The 16,168-nt window shown below is 35.7% G+C and overlaps 1 protein-coding gene across 5 annotated transcripts in view; it reads left to right on the top strand.

The window, feature by feature from the left end:
* Positions 1–16,168, top strand: part of BRD1 (bromodomain containing 1) — a 59,765-nt gene that overhangs the window by 2,907 nt on the left and 40,690 nt on the right. For all 5 annotated transcript variants that reach the window (XM_035333712.1, XM_035333703.1, XM_035333694.1 and 2 more), the window contains exons 2-3: positions 1,798–3,178; positions 15,612–15,768. In XM_035333712.1, the coding sequence (XP_035189603.1) occupies positions 1,812–3,178; positions 15,612–15,768 (1,524 nt within the window). In that variant the 5' untranslated portion in view covers positions 1,798–1,811. The remainder of the gene's footprint in view (positions 1–1,797; positions 3,179–15,611; positions 15,769–16,168) is intronic.

Genomic DNA, 16,168 nt, shown 5'->3' with positions numbered 1-16,168 from the left:
CCAAGGGCAGTTTGTGAGAGCAGATAAGACCCTCTTGAGCTGCTTTTAACACTTGTTGCCTAAATTGTCTAGTCTTCCCTTAAAATGAGTTCCTTGGGACTTCGAAGGCCATTTTTTTTGAAATTGGCGTCACAGGCTGAACAAAAGCAAAAGGCAGGCTGCATGGGATGTTTTGTGTATTAATTGTTTCAGTTTGCTATTTTCTTCATGAAATATCTCTGGTGCTTTGTGGCAATAACTGTGCTCTGATCTCTGTAATTGTCTGCATTTTTGGCAACACATGCTGATGCTAGCTGAGTTATTTTAACTGATAGGTGACAGTGACATGAATTTGTCAGTGTCGCAGTATTTCTGTCTGATCAGAATTAAAACAGGAGGCCCTGATAATACTTTAAACAGGTGATTAAAGATCAAGAGTTGTTTTTTTCTGTACCTGAGGTTGAAGTTTGCTTTATTAATGATTTATTAGGAAGGGGATTAGAAGAACTTCTAAGCTTGAGATTATCAGTTGGTTCTATAATAGTGTTCAGCCTTTGTAGGAGGGGAAAAATAAATGTCATATAGAGTGTAAGGATGGAAGCTCTCAACTAGAATTTCTGTTCTAGGAATTCTAGAATTCCTCTCCTAGTCACAGTACTTCATGCTAGGGGGAAAAAAAGTCTTTTTTTTGGTATGTTGTGTGTAATGGGTGCTGATCTTGTTCCAGTAGCTGATGAACTTGGAAATTATGTCATTTTTATTTTATAAAGAGCTTGGGCTTGAATTTAAAGACAGGGAGATACTCGCCTACTCCAGTTGCTGAGGAGAAATCTCAAAGAATGGGTTGAGGGACTAGGGTGTGAGGGATGTGTGCACACAGATGCTCAGAGCATGTCTTCAGCGTAAGTCAAATTACAAGTGGAATATTTCATAACTGCAGCCATAACTTCACCTTATTGGTCATTGCAGTTTTAATTGTGTTCTTGTCATTTCGAACATCTCTCTGTATTCAGAAGTTTTGGCACTGACTGGGATTCAACCTGCCAGTATGGGGGTTATGTAAAACAATAAAACGTGCATTGATGCTGATAACTTTGTGGCCTTGGCAATGATGTAATTCTCAGATACAGTGTTTGTAGAACCGTTTCTGTGGGTAAGTGTAGTAGGGTAAAGAACAATAGATTAATGAAGAAATAAAAAAAAATAAAAAAGCTGTCAAACTGCATGCATCAAATTTGGAGGTATGCATGTTTTTCTAGCTTTAGGTATAGGTGTACTGAGCTGTTAAAACGTGTTTCAAACTGTACTGGATACACTTGTGGGAAAAACTTTCTTTCAGGATTATGTTAGTACCTTTAGAGGGGAGATCTAGAGAAAAAAATCCAAAGCTCTGGAAAAAAAAAATGAAACTGCATTTTAATTGCAATTCCAATTACTCAGCAATTGGTATTACTGTATTAAAGATTTTCTTAAAATTTTCTTTCAATTTTTCTTACATTTTTCCTTTTTTTCTCATGCAGAGTTGTTCCCGTTAGCTCTTCTGTAGCATTTTTATTATGGATTTTATATAGCTGTGTTTACTTAGAGAAGCTAGCATTTAGGAGATCGTTTTATCATTAAGTTATTTTGTTCAAGACAGAGCGGTCTTACAAACTAAGGGTAAGAAGTGTTTTTCTGTTGTTGCTAGTGTTTGTTTTTTTTAATTGGATAGGTGGTTTGGGAGCCATAGGACTGAAGTTATTTCTCTTACTATAATAAAACTCACATTTTCAAGTAATTTTTCAGAGTTCATAATTTTAACTGTTGCTCTCGTTTTAGGTAAACATTACCAAATGAGGAGAAAAGGAAGATGCCATCGAGTATCGGCAGCAAGGCATTCTTCATCCCCATGCAGTATTAAGCACTCCCCTACACGAGAAACCTTGACATACGCTCAAGCTCAAAGAATGGTTGAAATAGAAATTGAAGGTCGCCTGCATAGGATCAGTATCTTTGATCCTTTAGAGATTATATTAGAAGATGATCTTACAGCCCAGGAAATGAGTGAATGCAACAGCAATAAGGAAAATAGTGAAAGACCACCAGTTTGTCTAAGAAGCAAACGGCATAAAAATAACAAAGTGAAAAAGAAAAATGAAGTTATTCCGAGCTCACACGGCATACCTGCTACAACAACTCCTCTTCCAGAACCAAAAGTACGGATTGTTGAATACAGTCCCCCTTCAGCTCCTCGGAGACCTCCAGTTTATTATAAATTCATTGAGAAGTCAGCAGAAGAACTTGATAATGAAGTTGAGTATGACATGGATGAGGAAGATTACGCATGGTTAGAAATAATAAATGAAAAGCGGAAAAGTGATGGAGTGTCAGTTGTTTCACAAAACATGTTTGAATTCCTTATGGATAGGTTTGAAAAGGAGTCTTATTGTGAGAACCAAAAACAGGGTGATCATCAGTCTTTAATTGATGAAGATGCAGTGTGTTGTATTTGCATGGATGGTGAATGTCAGAACAGCAATGTAATCCTGTTTTGTGATATGTGTAATTTAGCAGTACATCAGGAATGCTATGGGGTGCCATATATACCTGAGGGTCAGTGGCTCTGCAGACACTGTCTGCAGTCCCGTTCTCGGCCTGTAGACTGTGTGCTGTGCCCAAACAAGGGAGGTGCCTTTAAAAAGACTGATGATGATCGCTGGGGACATGTTGTGTGTGCTTTGTGGATTCCAGAAGTTGGATTTGCCAATACAGTTTTTATCGAGCCAATTGATGGTGTCAGGAACATTCCCCCAGCCAGATGGAAGTTAACATGCTACCTCTGTAAACAGAAAGGTGTTGGTGCCTGCATCCAGTGCCACAAAGCAAACTGCTATACTGCATTCCATGTGACGTGTGCTCAAAAAGCCGGTCTATATATGAAAATGGAACCTGTGAAAGAACTAACTGGCAGTGGGACAACGTTCTCTGTAAAAAAGACTGCCTATTGTGATGTACATACTCCACCAGGTTGCATACGGAGACCTCTAAATATTTATGGAGAAGCTGAAATCAAAAACGGTGTTTGTAGAAAGGAGGGATCAGTCAGAACTGCTAGGTCTACATCGAAAGTCAGAAAAAAGACAAAAAAGGCCAAGAAAACAGTGGTTGAACCCTGTACAGTTATGCCAACAGTATCTGCTCCTTATATCCCCCCCCAGAGGTAAGCAAACCATCCAAGTGAGAGAAACCTTTACTTACTTACCTGTTTAATCTCAAGCCAATGCTTTTAGATACTGACGTAAAGCCTTTATGTGTTTCTTCTATGTCTTCCTTAAAGGCCATATTCAGAGGATTAATGTACATTCCACTTCAGTAAAGTTGCATTAAAAATGCTGTAACTTCTTTAGATAAATTAGTAAGTGATCTGACTTCTTTAATTCAGAAACTTTTTTTTGTCAGACCAAATGATGATGTGTGTGCAGTTGTCTGCTGTACTTTTGAAAATCATCCACTGAATTCAAAATAGCCTGTGTAGTTGACATTTATTTTAAAAAGCCAAGCTCAAGGTTAACTGGGAATCTGAACTTCTTTTCCTAACTTTAAGACCTCCAAAATAAAAATTAAATTGACATATATAGGATTTAAATCTTGTTTCATCTCACATAAGCATAAACTTGTACCTTTAAGATCTATGCGGGTACAACAAGCCCTCCAAGAAATACTCTCTTTGCAGAGCAGAGTAAATTTTCAGGAGTTTTCTCCTATACCTGCATTTTCCTTTTGCAAATAGAGTAGCATTTATGAAGAATTGGAGGAATTTGGTAACCTGTATGCTTCTTTTTTTTTTTTTTTAAGAGAAGTTGATTGTAACTTAGTTGCATTCTTAGTCATGTAACCAAAAACAAATGTGCCCTCCCATACAATACTGCTATCAATTCTGTTCTGTAACTGTATAATCTTTGTTTGAACACAAATTAATGAACGTGCAAAAGTTTTAATCCTAACCATGTCTTCTTCACTTAAAAATTTATTCTTTGTAAGAAGTTATGCTTACGCCAATTCTTCTACTAGTGTACCTGTTGCAGTTCTCACAGAAGCTTTTGTTACTACTGCAATTATAAACACCAGAGCTGAAGTTGCCCTTTGTATTTAACATTCCATATTTTTGTATTTTAACAGTGATGAGCAGGGGGCTTGCAGATGGCTCTAGATCTGGAGAGGCTAAAAAAAGTGCTGTCCACATGACAAAGTCAGGGGGTTTTAAGTGGTGTTTTCATATGTATTAACAGAATGGAGCAAAATGGAAATGTTCTATATCTTTGTTTCAGGGGTTAAAGGTTTTGGAACCAATTAGATTAGCTACATTATGGTTTAAAAGAGCTGTATTGTCTCATTTCAGATTTCTTTCACTTATGTGTTTCAGCAGTTGAAATGTATGATTTGGGGATTTGAGCAATGAAGTAAAGTTCTGGGTTAGAAAGATACAACTTTGGTTTTGCTGAACATTTGATAAATAACTCACTGCTAAGAAATGTAAAATCGGACTATTGGGTCTAAAACCAAGTTTGTCTTTCTGGAGTATTTCTTTTGATACCAGCTTTTACAACATCAGTATGTTTGTTTAACTGTTGAATTAAATTCTCATTGAAGTTAATAATAGTACTTTAGAAAGTTTCTCCAAGGAGGCACCAATTCCCATGTGCAGCTTAATTGTGTACAAGGTTCTTAGGATAATATAAATAATATAACTAAACCATGCTCTTTGAAAGCTGGATCCAAAGTCTTGAGTAGTGAACATTTAAAACTGGTTAAATTAATCCAAATAAGTAATCTTTTGAGATTGCAGTTCTTTCCTGCAGTAAAATCTGCTAATGTATGTAGCTACCTATGTGTTGACTTTGACAAACAGTCTTTAGGTCCTGTGTGGTGTTTGCCAACATCAGATGATTACACTGTTCACTTTCATGATTTGCTTGGTTTTGTTTGGTGATGCACTGAAGAAAGGCTTAAATTGACTGTTAGCAACAAATCTTGTTATTTGAAATGGTGCTTTTGTCCATGGGAGGGGGAGCTCATATAAAATAATTTACCTTTGACTGAATTAAGACATTCCTGATTGATTTTTTTTTTTTTTTTTTCTCCCTTCCCTTCTCTGGATAAACTACAAAAGACAATGGACTATGTGAGAGTTGAGAACTAGAATGCATGTTCTTAGTTGTAGCACTGGTAATGCTTGCCATATGTAACTTGTGTTACAGTCAGACCCCAACACTAAAGGGATACTGTCATCAGAATTGTATTCATTATTTTTCACAGTATCGTTGCGTGTGAGGAACAGACTTGGAAAGGGTATCGATTTCTAAACTTCTTTCCAAGTCTGCAGAGAGTCAGCTTTATTCCATGTATGCTTAGCTTCATGTTACTGGATGCAAGCATGGATATTTGTATTAACTGACAAAATACAATTTCCTGATACTGTATTCTGTATCAGAAGTGCACACTTCTGGTGGTGTTTGGTTTAGTGTAATTTCTTCATCATTAGTATCTACGCTATATGTTTCCTTGGCATATCACTGTTTTGTTTTGTTTTAGAGATGATAGCTGCAGTAGTACACAAATATGAAGAATACAGTGGGCAGGAAAATATTTGGTGGATGTAGCCATTGAGCATACCTGCTCAGGGAAACCATTCTTGCCATATATGTTTAGTTGAAGGTAGAAGGGATGGATGTTGTTGGTGAGTGTATGTGGAAGACTAGACATTCCATTGATACCAATTATAATAATTCTGTACTCTAAGACGTCTGTCTTAATATTCAAGACATTTTAAAAATACTGGTGTAAAACAATGTACTTCATAATTTTTCATAACTTTTTATAGCTCATGAATTTCTGTATCTACTTAACATTACACAGGTAGTGTCATTCTTTAGTCCTTTGTAATCTGCCTATTATATGGTCCCACAGACTGTGTCATCTGAACTACTGAGTGTAGGGTCAGAAAATTTTAAATGGTAGTAAAGGAGACGAATGCCTGTTTCCCCTCCCTCCTTTTGATTTCTGGGCATCAATCCTCTTATCTCAGTTTTTTATGAAGTCCATACGTAAGTATCCACTTTCAAAGGTGCAGGTTGTCACGGTAGAGCCTTGAGATGTCTTCGGTTTTCAGTGCTGTCAGTGCAGGCTCCTTAGTAAGTTGCTTAGCATTTGGAATGGTATATGAGACTGGTGGGGAATATCATATGTATTTATATGATTTGCATCAGACCTCTCTGTCTACAGAAGTGTGTTCTCTCTTCAGTAGGAAATTCCACTCATTTGTTCTTGAAAAATAAAGTGTTGAAGATTGTTGCTTCCCTTGAATTCATCAGCATTTTTTTTCAAGACACAGAAATGAGTTAATCTAGTCTCATGCTTCTGGGAAGTGTCAGAGCAGCTACCCACTTTGTGGGAGGAAGGAGGGGAGAAGGACATTGCTTCCAGCCAAAACTCTGTATGGCAGGGACAGGCAGTACCTGGGTGCTTTGGCAATAAAGTCAGAATGCCGACCTGCTGTCACCAGCTAATTTGTCTGGAAACAGTGGCAAATTGTTTTTGCAGTGCCAAGGAGCAGGTGCATAGTTCACTGGTGTGTGGTGGTTGAATTTTGCCTAGTTAAATAACTGAGTCTTTTTCTTAATTAAATACAAAAAGTATTCTCTTTAGATTGCAGGTCCAAAATTTCTGAGTTAGGAAATTCTGGCTTTTATTGTTGATTTGACAATCTAAAACATGTTTCTTGTCTGCATGAGTTAATTTGTACTAGATCTGCACATTTCTTGTGATTTATTTTTTTTTACACTGTTGCTAACTATCATTGACCTTTATAACAGTTACCTTATTCAGTGAATAGCATAGATGTACAAAGAAAGCTTTCAGAGAGAATATTACAACCAATGTGGTTTCTCTTATTTTTGAGTGCTTGATTCAGTACTACAAATAACATTGTTTTGGTATAGTCTCTTGATTCTCTTTGCTGAAAGAGACACTAGGATGTGATTGCTTTATGAAAAGCAAAGCTAATACTAGTATTTGTGTTGTCTAAAAATCTTGTATAACTAGGATTTTGTGGACATATACTTGGGGAAAAAGTAAATAAAGTATTTAATCCTCAGTATTTTGGAAATACACACTGAGTTACCATGTAATCTGTTTCCCTAAAAACACCATTCATGCAGTTATTGCTCTATTAAGTGGAAGCAGACATTTTGAAGTATATAAATATTTGCATTCATTTTTAGTTTCTGTTTCTATATGGTATATATGTAATGTCTGTAATTAAGAAAGCATTTGAAATGCAATACTTGTATAGGGAACAAAAAATAAGCAGAAGAACCACCACTTTAATAATAGATAGGAACAAGGCATTGTGCTTGCTTTTCATCTGTCAGCTGTTACATCCCATTATTGAAAAAGAATAAAAGATATTTATGAAAGTCGGTAAGCATCAAGCAGATAACCAAGAAGAAAAAAATGTTGAGACAAAGATATTTTCAATTGTCTTTAGAAATTAACACTTCGGTGTTTTGTATTACCAGAATTTTCTATGTTGACCTTTGCTGTGATTAGAAAGCATATTGTTTGCGGTGGTAAAACCGGCTTTCTGTAGCTGCATGTCTCAAGGCAGAACTGGTGTGTGTTTTGTAATTTATTCAGTAGAAATTACCCTACTTTCTTAACAAATAGTTAACTGCAGTTATGATATCTAGACACAGGAATCTTCATTGCCTCTAAAGTGGAACATGGACCAGAAAAATAAATGAACAGAAAGTGATGGATGAAACACAATATAAGCAGAAGGAAATGTATATGAAGGCCTTTGAAACACTGTCAGTCTGCTTTCATGGATGATGCATCTTCATCGTACATGTAGCTTGAGGGTTTCTTTTTGGGATATATTTTGATGTTTTTAGTGCTTGTTTTCTCTAATACTTTCTGAAAGATTGTAAGTATGGGAAAACAATAATAAATACTTCTTAAAGTTTGACATTAGAAAAAAAAACATTGGATAATGCTACTAGGACCAGTGTTGCAATGAAGCCATGTAAATCCAGACCATTGCTTATTAGCCATATACTTATTAGCTTGAATGCGCATGTGTATATATACTTCCACACAATGATGTGGGAATCCTTATTTTAATTATAGGAGAGCATGATGAAGATGGGCCTTATGGTTGCACCTAATAATGAGGTGGTGGAACCACCTAGGTGTGGAGTGGAAGGGGATACCACCAGCAGTCACTCACCGATGTTTCTTGTCAGGTGGATCAACTTCAAAGCCTTCTCTGATACGTGTAGAAGTCATCTGTTGAAGTCATCCTACCCCTCTTGCTTAAATTAAATAAATAATTTTTGCCTAAATCAAGAAAAGAGGTTCTAGAGTGGTCACCAGCTTTGCCTCAATGTTATTTAAAACAAACAAAATAATAAGAAGAAGAAAAAGTAACTGTTGAGCTTCATTTTCAAGCCCATTCATCTTGACTTTGGTTGCCTTTTTAGATAATAATTAGGAAATGTATTTAAGTCAGAAAAAGTGGAATTTCATTTAAAAAGGAGGGGGTGGGGGAGGGGGGGGTCAAACTTGTATCTGACAGAAAAAGCCGAATATTGACTGATTTCTGGGAAGTGATTCCCCCCTCATCCTTAAGGTGAAAATGATGCCTCAAACAGTCCCTTTTTACAAAAAGGAAAATACTATAGATATAATTCTTCTATAATTTCTTTTTTATTATTATTATTATTTCTCTGTGTGTATTTTATTTATTTCATGTGTACAGGGCAAAGAAGCTTAGAAGTGGAATTAAAATGTTAGATGTTTTGGTATAGTGCATCATTAGTGCCATGTGCGTCCTCCGAGGGGTTTGATTGAAAGTTAGGATGGTCAAAATTCATGACCTGAATTTAACAGTAATAAAACATCACAGCTACTTGAAATATATATATTTTTCCCTTGGTACTTCTGAGTTTCACCAATTGTGTGAACTTCCATTATGTGTTGTTTTTTGTTTTGTTTTTGTGGTGATTAGAGGGTGATACATCTTTTAATTCTATACAAAGTCAAGATTTTCTGTATGAATTGTCTGGAGAACTGTTTATTTACTTATTTTTTCAATACTCAGTTACAAAATGCACAAAAACTTGTAAATTAAAATTGAAATTTCCATTATAGACAGCGGGTTGTTTTGGGTTTATGTTTTATTATTTGGTTAATGCTTTGCTGATGTGAGTTTAGCTTTAGAGATTATATTTCAAAATCATAGGTGGTATAGTTATGACTACTACAACAAAAAATATACATATTTCGAATGCTTTCAAAGAAAAGTCATGACCCTAAGATGTATAGAAAGAGGCAGAAGGAAATCTATGCTTGTTTTTTCCCCCTGAGAAGGCTTAGGAGGTTTTCCAGTGTGACTGGGTTTTGCTGTTGCTATGGTTTTTTTTGTGTGTATTTTTCCTTATCCAAAGGTTTGGAAGGTCACAGAGTTCATTGGGTGGATAGGAACAAAGTAACCTGTTATAACTAATAGAGAAGAGACTGGAATTAATGTAGCATTTTCAGTGCAACATTCTACTTTCCTATCTAAGAAAACTTCTAAGCTGCTTGCTTATTTTCAGTCATGTGAAGCATGAACAAGTGTTTCCGATGTGTTCAGTAAAAATCAAATTAAATACCAATAAAATTTTAAGTAACAAGTAGGAACCTGAAGACACTTTGAGACTTTGAGGAAATATATCAGTGAAAAATAAATATCAGATTCAACCTATCAGAGAGAGGCAAATTTACTAGCTGGAACGTTAAAACATACTAAACATACACATCTCTGAAAGCTGAAGTTTTATATACAGAGCTAGGAGGAGTGCTTGGCCAGGTGCCAGAATTCACTCCAATTCCCAAAGCAGGAACTTCCCCAGTTTGTTTTTTTGTTCTGTTTTTCCATTACTTCTTTTCCAATCAATGTCAGTGGAATTAGTGTAATCATTTTTAGTTAATATTTGTGTCCCCCTTTTTTTTTCCCTGTTTCCTGGGAGTCTCAATATGTTCTCTGGAACTTTGCTGAGCAAGGCTTGAAAGGCCAGGATGCTCAGTTTCCTTAGTAACGATTAATTCAATTTAGATATTTCGTGTCTTGTTCTGACAGCTTTTTAAAAACATATCTTCAGCCTTTGTATTTGAAAATAGGAGTATTTTATTTGCACAGTGAAGTGGAACCTCATTCAGTTGTTCATGGATATTACCACAGTTCAAGAGACGTTGGGTTTTCTAATGATACTAAATATAATTTTATGGAGTGTAACTTAGTCTTTGCTGGTCTTTCATATGAAGCTTTAATCCAGCTGTGATGGATAAAGGAAGATACAAAATCACAAGTCAATACTGCAGTCTGAGGAGAAGTACAGTAGTTAAAATACTAGGTTTAGTTCACGTTTAAAAGTTGTTTGGGTTTACTGAATCTTGCTGATTCTCGTCTGAAGTTCCTTCTGCCAGAATTACTTAGAGTAATCCTGGGGAAAAAAAATAATAAATAATAATCATTAGCCTTAGGATGGAATTTGTCTTTCTGGTTTGTACTTTTGAAAACTTGAGGATGGAGTGATACTGTATAAATCTTCAGGTATTAGAATTCTTAAAACAATATCAGTGGGGTTAGAAAGCAAGTATTGTCCATGCAGCAATCAGTGATGATTAATAGAAAAATGGCAGGTTATCTGTTGCTGGCTTTCCAATGTTGAACTGCCACATAGTCACCAAATGTAATGTTTTCACTCCTTGTAACCAGTTGCTGTAGTTGCCACAGAGACAGCTACACTGAAACTGTGGGAGAGGGAGGCAGTCACGGGTAAGGAGGAGGAAGCTCTAAGATAGCTAATATGACAACAACAGATTTCTTATGTAGAGGAAAAATATTTTATGCACTTAGCTAAAAAATGAAGAAATACAGGACTGAGTGTTACTGCTCACAACCTAATTCGGATGGCTTTGACCATCAAAAGTACTTCTGTTTGCAGGGTAGATATTAAGCCTCTCCATTTGAGGACGGGTAGAGTAGAGCAGTTGGTAAACAAAACTTTCCTACCCAAGCATTGTGCATTAACTTTAATCTTAAATGGTTTGAGTTTGTCTTACCATTTCAAAACAAAACAGTTTCCTCTCCTCATCCTTCTGTTGCTTTTGTAAATGCCTTGTATTCTTAATGTCATAATTTACTCTCAGCTAGAGTATAGTTTCAGGCTTGGAACTGCAGATGGTGTTTGAAAGCTTCAGTTGAAAAGCAAACTGTCTCTTTTTTAAGATAAGCATATCTTCATATCATGTTTGTAGTGCATGTCAGTGTTTTACAGTAGGAGACAAGTGGGGCTGGGGGAGGGAAGTAGCGTTGGCTTGCTCAGTTGCCTGTGGCACAAATATAAGAGTTCTGAAAATGTCCTCATATCTGTGCAGTATTGGGATGTATTTCCCCCTGGAAAACAAAATCAACAGGGAATATGCCTGGTGGTGCCAAACATCAAAAGGCTTCAGTGGTCAGACAGCATTGCTTCAGAAAATGGCTGGGCTGGGATGCTAGCGCAGGCATCAGTATCATTGGGTTTGTGAAATCGAAACCTAACGCTTCTGCTATGGGACCAGTTACATATTGAGAGTACCAAATGTCATGGGAGCACAACTATGTTTTAAGAAATTTTGAAAAATCTAAAGTATGTTTTTTTCTGAATGTTAATTTTAATTTTCAATGTTAAAGAGAAACCACTTAGAAATACATAAACCTTATTTATAGATTATCTGTGATGTTTCAATATTCTTCATTTTAATCAACTGAGAAGTTGAGGGGTAAAAACAGCGTGCTGTGAGCCACACTGAGCTGCTCTTCAGGCCTGAGAATATTGATTCTTGCTACATTGAATTACAGCTTGCAAACTTGTTTACTTTAGTTGTGTTGATTGTTTAAGTATTTAGAAAGGAAATTGTTTAATACAACATCATTCATTTCAGAAGACTTCTTGGGAATTTTGTTTTAACAGATTCTCTGTTCCCTAAGGAACCTGGGCAGCAAGGGCAGTTCTCATCTCTTTGCTTACTTTCTGTAGCCAATATAGTTGTGACTTTTCATTTTCTGACATGTCTGAAATCAGTTATAGAGGAAGCAATAATGCTGGTAGAGCCTTTCAAGTGTGTTTTCCTGCATTCCCTTCTTTGTGGACCGTCTGGAACAGCAGTCTTAGCTTCTTTGGCAGTCTCAGAGATATTATATATATAAAGAGGGAGATAAATCAGTTCATTGTAATGAGGCTTGCCTATTATTTCTATTATTGCCTATTATAAAGCACTGTGGGTTAAATTGATACACCTGTCTTTACTGTGCATTTTAAACCTGGTTTATTTTCTCTCAGCACAGTGCTAGGTTTACAGTAGATTCTTGCTTTTACAAAATAAAAACATTACAGAATGTTATTCTTTTATGATGTTCTTATAGTTGGCAAAAGATCTAGGGTGGATGGGTATCTTGGCAGTAATTTCTGTCACTGATGTATTTTGTGTCGTTCTGGGAGGCGATCTAAATTCTTCAGTAAGTTTTGCCTCTTCCTGAGGGAGCTGACAGTATAGTACAGCAGTTAGTCCTGTCTTATGCAAGTCAGATCCTGGACTGCAAAACCATGAACTCTTCAAGCAACTCTCTTATCTGACTTAAATACTTTTTTTAAAAAAAATCTTCAGTAATTTCTTTAAAATTGCATCTCTTTATTGGAGGGAGGAACGAGGGGAGGTGAAGCATGCAGCAAGCTCCTTAAGGACATCAAAGGATTTCAAAGTTTGTTTGAAAAACTAGTTTCAAAGTTTCTGACATTAGTTCTAGCTCAGGTAACAGAAAGCAATGTGTTCAAGACTGATATGTACGTGTGCTTAATTTCATGTGTGTGTTCAAGTTCACTGCAGCTGAATTTATGTTTGAGTCTGAGTGAGACTTTCCCATGGTGGTAGCTCTGTCAAGGGCAAGAGCTTCAAAATCAGTACCTGGTCTGAGCTACTTCTAGGGTTTTACGGCAGTAGATAAATCCTGTTTTATTTCTCCCACATGATTGTATCATCTGTCAAAATGTAAAGCATTTCAGACAGTAAAAGTCTTCCGGGGAGCATCTGACTAAACAAAAAGTTGATCAATGAACTATACCATAGGGTTTTCAGGGGCTAACAACAGATGCAATGTCTTGAGTCATTGAGATCATCTGCTCGGTAGATGTGTGCAATGTGAAGAGCCTCTGACCTCTGCATTCTGAGAAACGAAAAGGTGATTCACGTTGTATTGCTACTACTGAAGCCTGGTGTCTAAATGAAATCTGAACAGCCAGTGTTTGGTTTTATTTGGAGGGTAGGGAGAGAACAGTAGGTTTCTACAACTTGTTAAGTCATTTCTGCACTGTGAACTACCTTTTGCTTGTTTTTATTTTGAAAGCTGGAAAATATCTTCTGCAAACATCTCTCCTAAAGCTTTTTCTAGCACACTGCTGTCATAATTATCTAAGAATAGAATGGTTCGTTATGTGAATGGGCAAATGTACTTAAAGCTGCAATTAAAGATGTTTGCTTAGTCTTGCCACATCTGATGGGCGTGAAGCCAGTGCACCTTTCTTCATGTGGAGTTAGGATTCTCAGATCTGTCCAAATAGGTATACATTTGATTGCTTTTTTGACTCACTTCAGTAGGTTTTGCTATTTTCAAGACAAATGACAGTAATCGTATTTTTTGATTAAATTATATAATTAACTGTGATTGTATATAATTAACTTGTATATGTAGTTTAATATAGTCATATCAATGCCTGTTTTGCCTGTGAAAGACTTTTAAGAGTAAGTCAGTGAAAGACATTCTAACTTTGCTTTAAGTTAAGCTAGAATTTATCAAGAATACTGAAGGACAAAGTGGGACTGTATTTTGAAGACCTGTGTTTGCTCTGTGTGTACCCTGTGATGACTGAAAGCTCTGTAACTCCATGCAGTGTAACCTTGAGTAGACCTATTGCACCTTACCTTTTATGTAGCCAAGAAAAAACAACTGAGGATAGATGGCCTTTGGCCAGCTCAGGGTAGACTTGCATGCATGTTTGTTTGAAGAATACTGTTCAAGTTTCCAAAGCATTTTTAAAAATCATTTTACTCATAACTTTACATTTTGTTCATATATTTGACTACTTCTCTTCTATCATTTAGCTGAGAAACTGCTTTATTCCTAATACTAAAAGGGAAAAAGCTACAAAATACCAATATGTAAATGTTCAGAATTTTTATTTAAATGCTTCATGGTAGTGTTCTATAAATCAGATGCCTCTCTTGACTTTATTTTTTGCCTATTTTGTTATTAAATTTAATTGGACAATTTTTAATAGATATACTACTATGCAATGTATAGTTTTTCTACAGGTAGTAGTATACTGCAGGGAGAACAAACAGGTTTTTGTTCATTCATATTACCCTTTCTGTAACTCTGTCTTACATCCAACTCTGGGAAATCCTTTCTTCTCTCTGATTCACCCAACCGAATGAACCTTCCTAACAGTGCAGGAGGTTGGTGTATTGGGACACCTGGTATTAATTTTGAAAGGGCTGCCATCAGTCACAAATCCCTGCAATATCTAAGAAAGACAAAAATTTCTACAACATTCAAGGTTTTGTACTTTTTGCACTGTGAATTCAAAATGTTGTAGGCGCACAGCACTGAAGATCTGTTTCAAAAGAACTTTTATTTGAATGTAAATTTTGAGGTGTTAATGTCATGTTTTGTGAGATTCCTGTTGTTTTAACAGGCAAGTTTGTCATTATTTTAAAAAACAGCACTTGAGGTTGTTGTGTTTGTTGGAGTCTAAGAAAGTGCTATATGAACAATATTTACATGTTAAACAGAGCTTAGAGAAAATGCTGTTTATTTAATCACGATATTTTGCTTAATTTTTTATCATCCCATGTTGCAGCTTTTCTTTGTGGATGTTTTCATATGCGTCGTGTAAAAATCATAAGTGTTCAGCTGTTTAACATTTCTTTTTTTCTTCCCTTTCTTTGCTAAAACATTCATATTAGTTGAATAATACAAGTTCTATTGACGAGTATAGAGAGTATTCACGTGATTTTATGTTAAAAGTTTGAAGATATATTGCCTTTGAAACAAATTACAAATTCTGTGTGAAGATGATTATTAAGCATGCAACAAATTATATGAAAGCTTCAAAAGGGTTTTAAAGCTTTCTGTCTTGTTTTCAGTAGGACATTTATTCTAAAATGTAAGTTTTATTCTCAGCCTTAATCTGGTAATCTGGAGTAGTTCTTGAGAAAATTAATGATAATGAAAAAATTGATGTCCTTTAGGATCAGTTAGCATTAGTTAAAGTACCTTAACATATCTGTTAGAAATACGGTGTCAAGCAGATGTATTTGATTATAATATACTGTTGAGAGATAACTGTGCTGAAAGTGATGTAATCGAAAGAAATTAGTAATGTGGTGATCATTGCTGTTGGTACAGTATACATTCATATGTATATATATATCTGATGTTAAATTTCCTTAGACAAATATGTTTTATGATTTGCTGGAAAAAATACAATATCAGTTTTTCCATATTTTAGATTAAATAAGATTATGAATCAGGTGGCCATTCAGCGGAAGAAGCAGTTTGTTGAACGAGTGCACAGTTACTGGTTGCTTAAAAGGCTGTCTAGAAATGGCGTTCCTCTGTTGAGAAGGCTGCAGTCCAGTTTACAGTCACAAAGAAACACACAACAGGTAGGTGACATGATTTTTTACTTAGAAAAAGAAATTGGAAAGTCTTATTTTAAAGAGTAAAAAATTAATCAGGAAACATAGCACCAAGTAAAAACGTTCTCTTATTCAGCACTGAGTAAAAGCTTTACCTTACTTTTAATGTCTGGTTTCAAATTCAAGTCACATCACTTTTTACTTGTGAGATCTAAAAAAAATATTTGTGCAGGGTAATCATTTATTTGCCTAAGTGTTTCACAAAATATTCACCAAAACCATCCTAATATCATTGTTTATTGATCAGGTTTGTGGTTTTTTAGAAATCATTCATCAGTGTGCCATGAGTTAGTCCATCTGCTAACAGATGCAAAACAGATTTCTTCTTTGACACACATAACTAAAAAAAAAGGGGGGGGGGGGCTTT

This window comes from Oxyura jamaicensis, chromosome 1 (genome assembly GCF_011077185.1).
Source record: "Oxyura jamaicensis isolate SHBP4307 breed ruddy duck chromosome 1, BPBGC_Ojam_1.0, whole genome shotgun sequence".
NCBI lineage: Eukaryota > Metazoa > Chordata > Aves > Anseriformes > Anatidae > Oxyura > Oxyura jamaicensis.
This window is presented reverse-complemented; position numbering and strand designations above follow the sequence as displayed.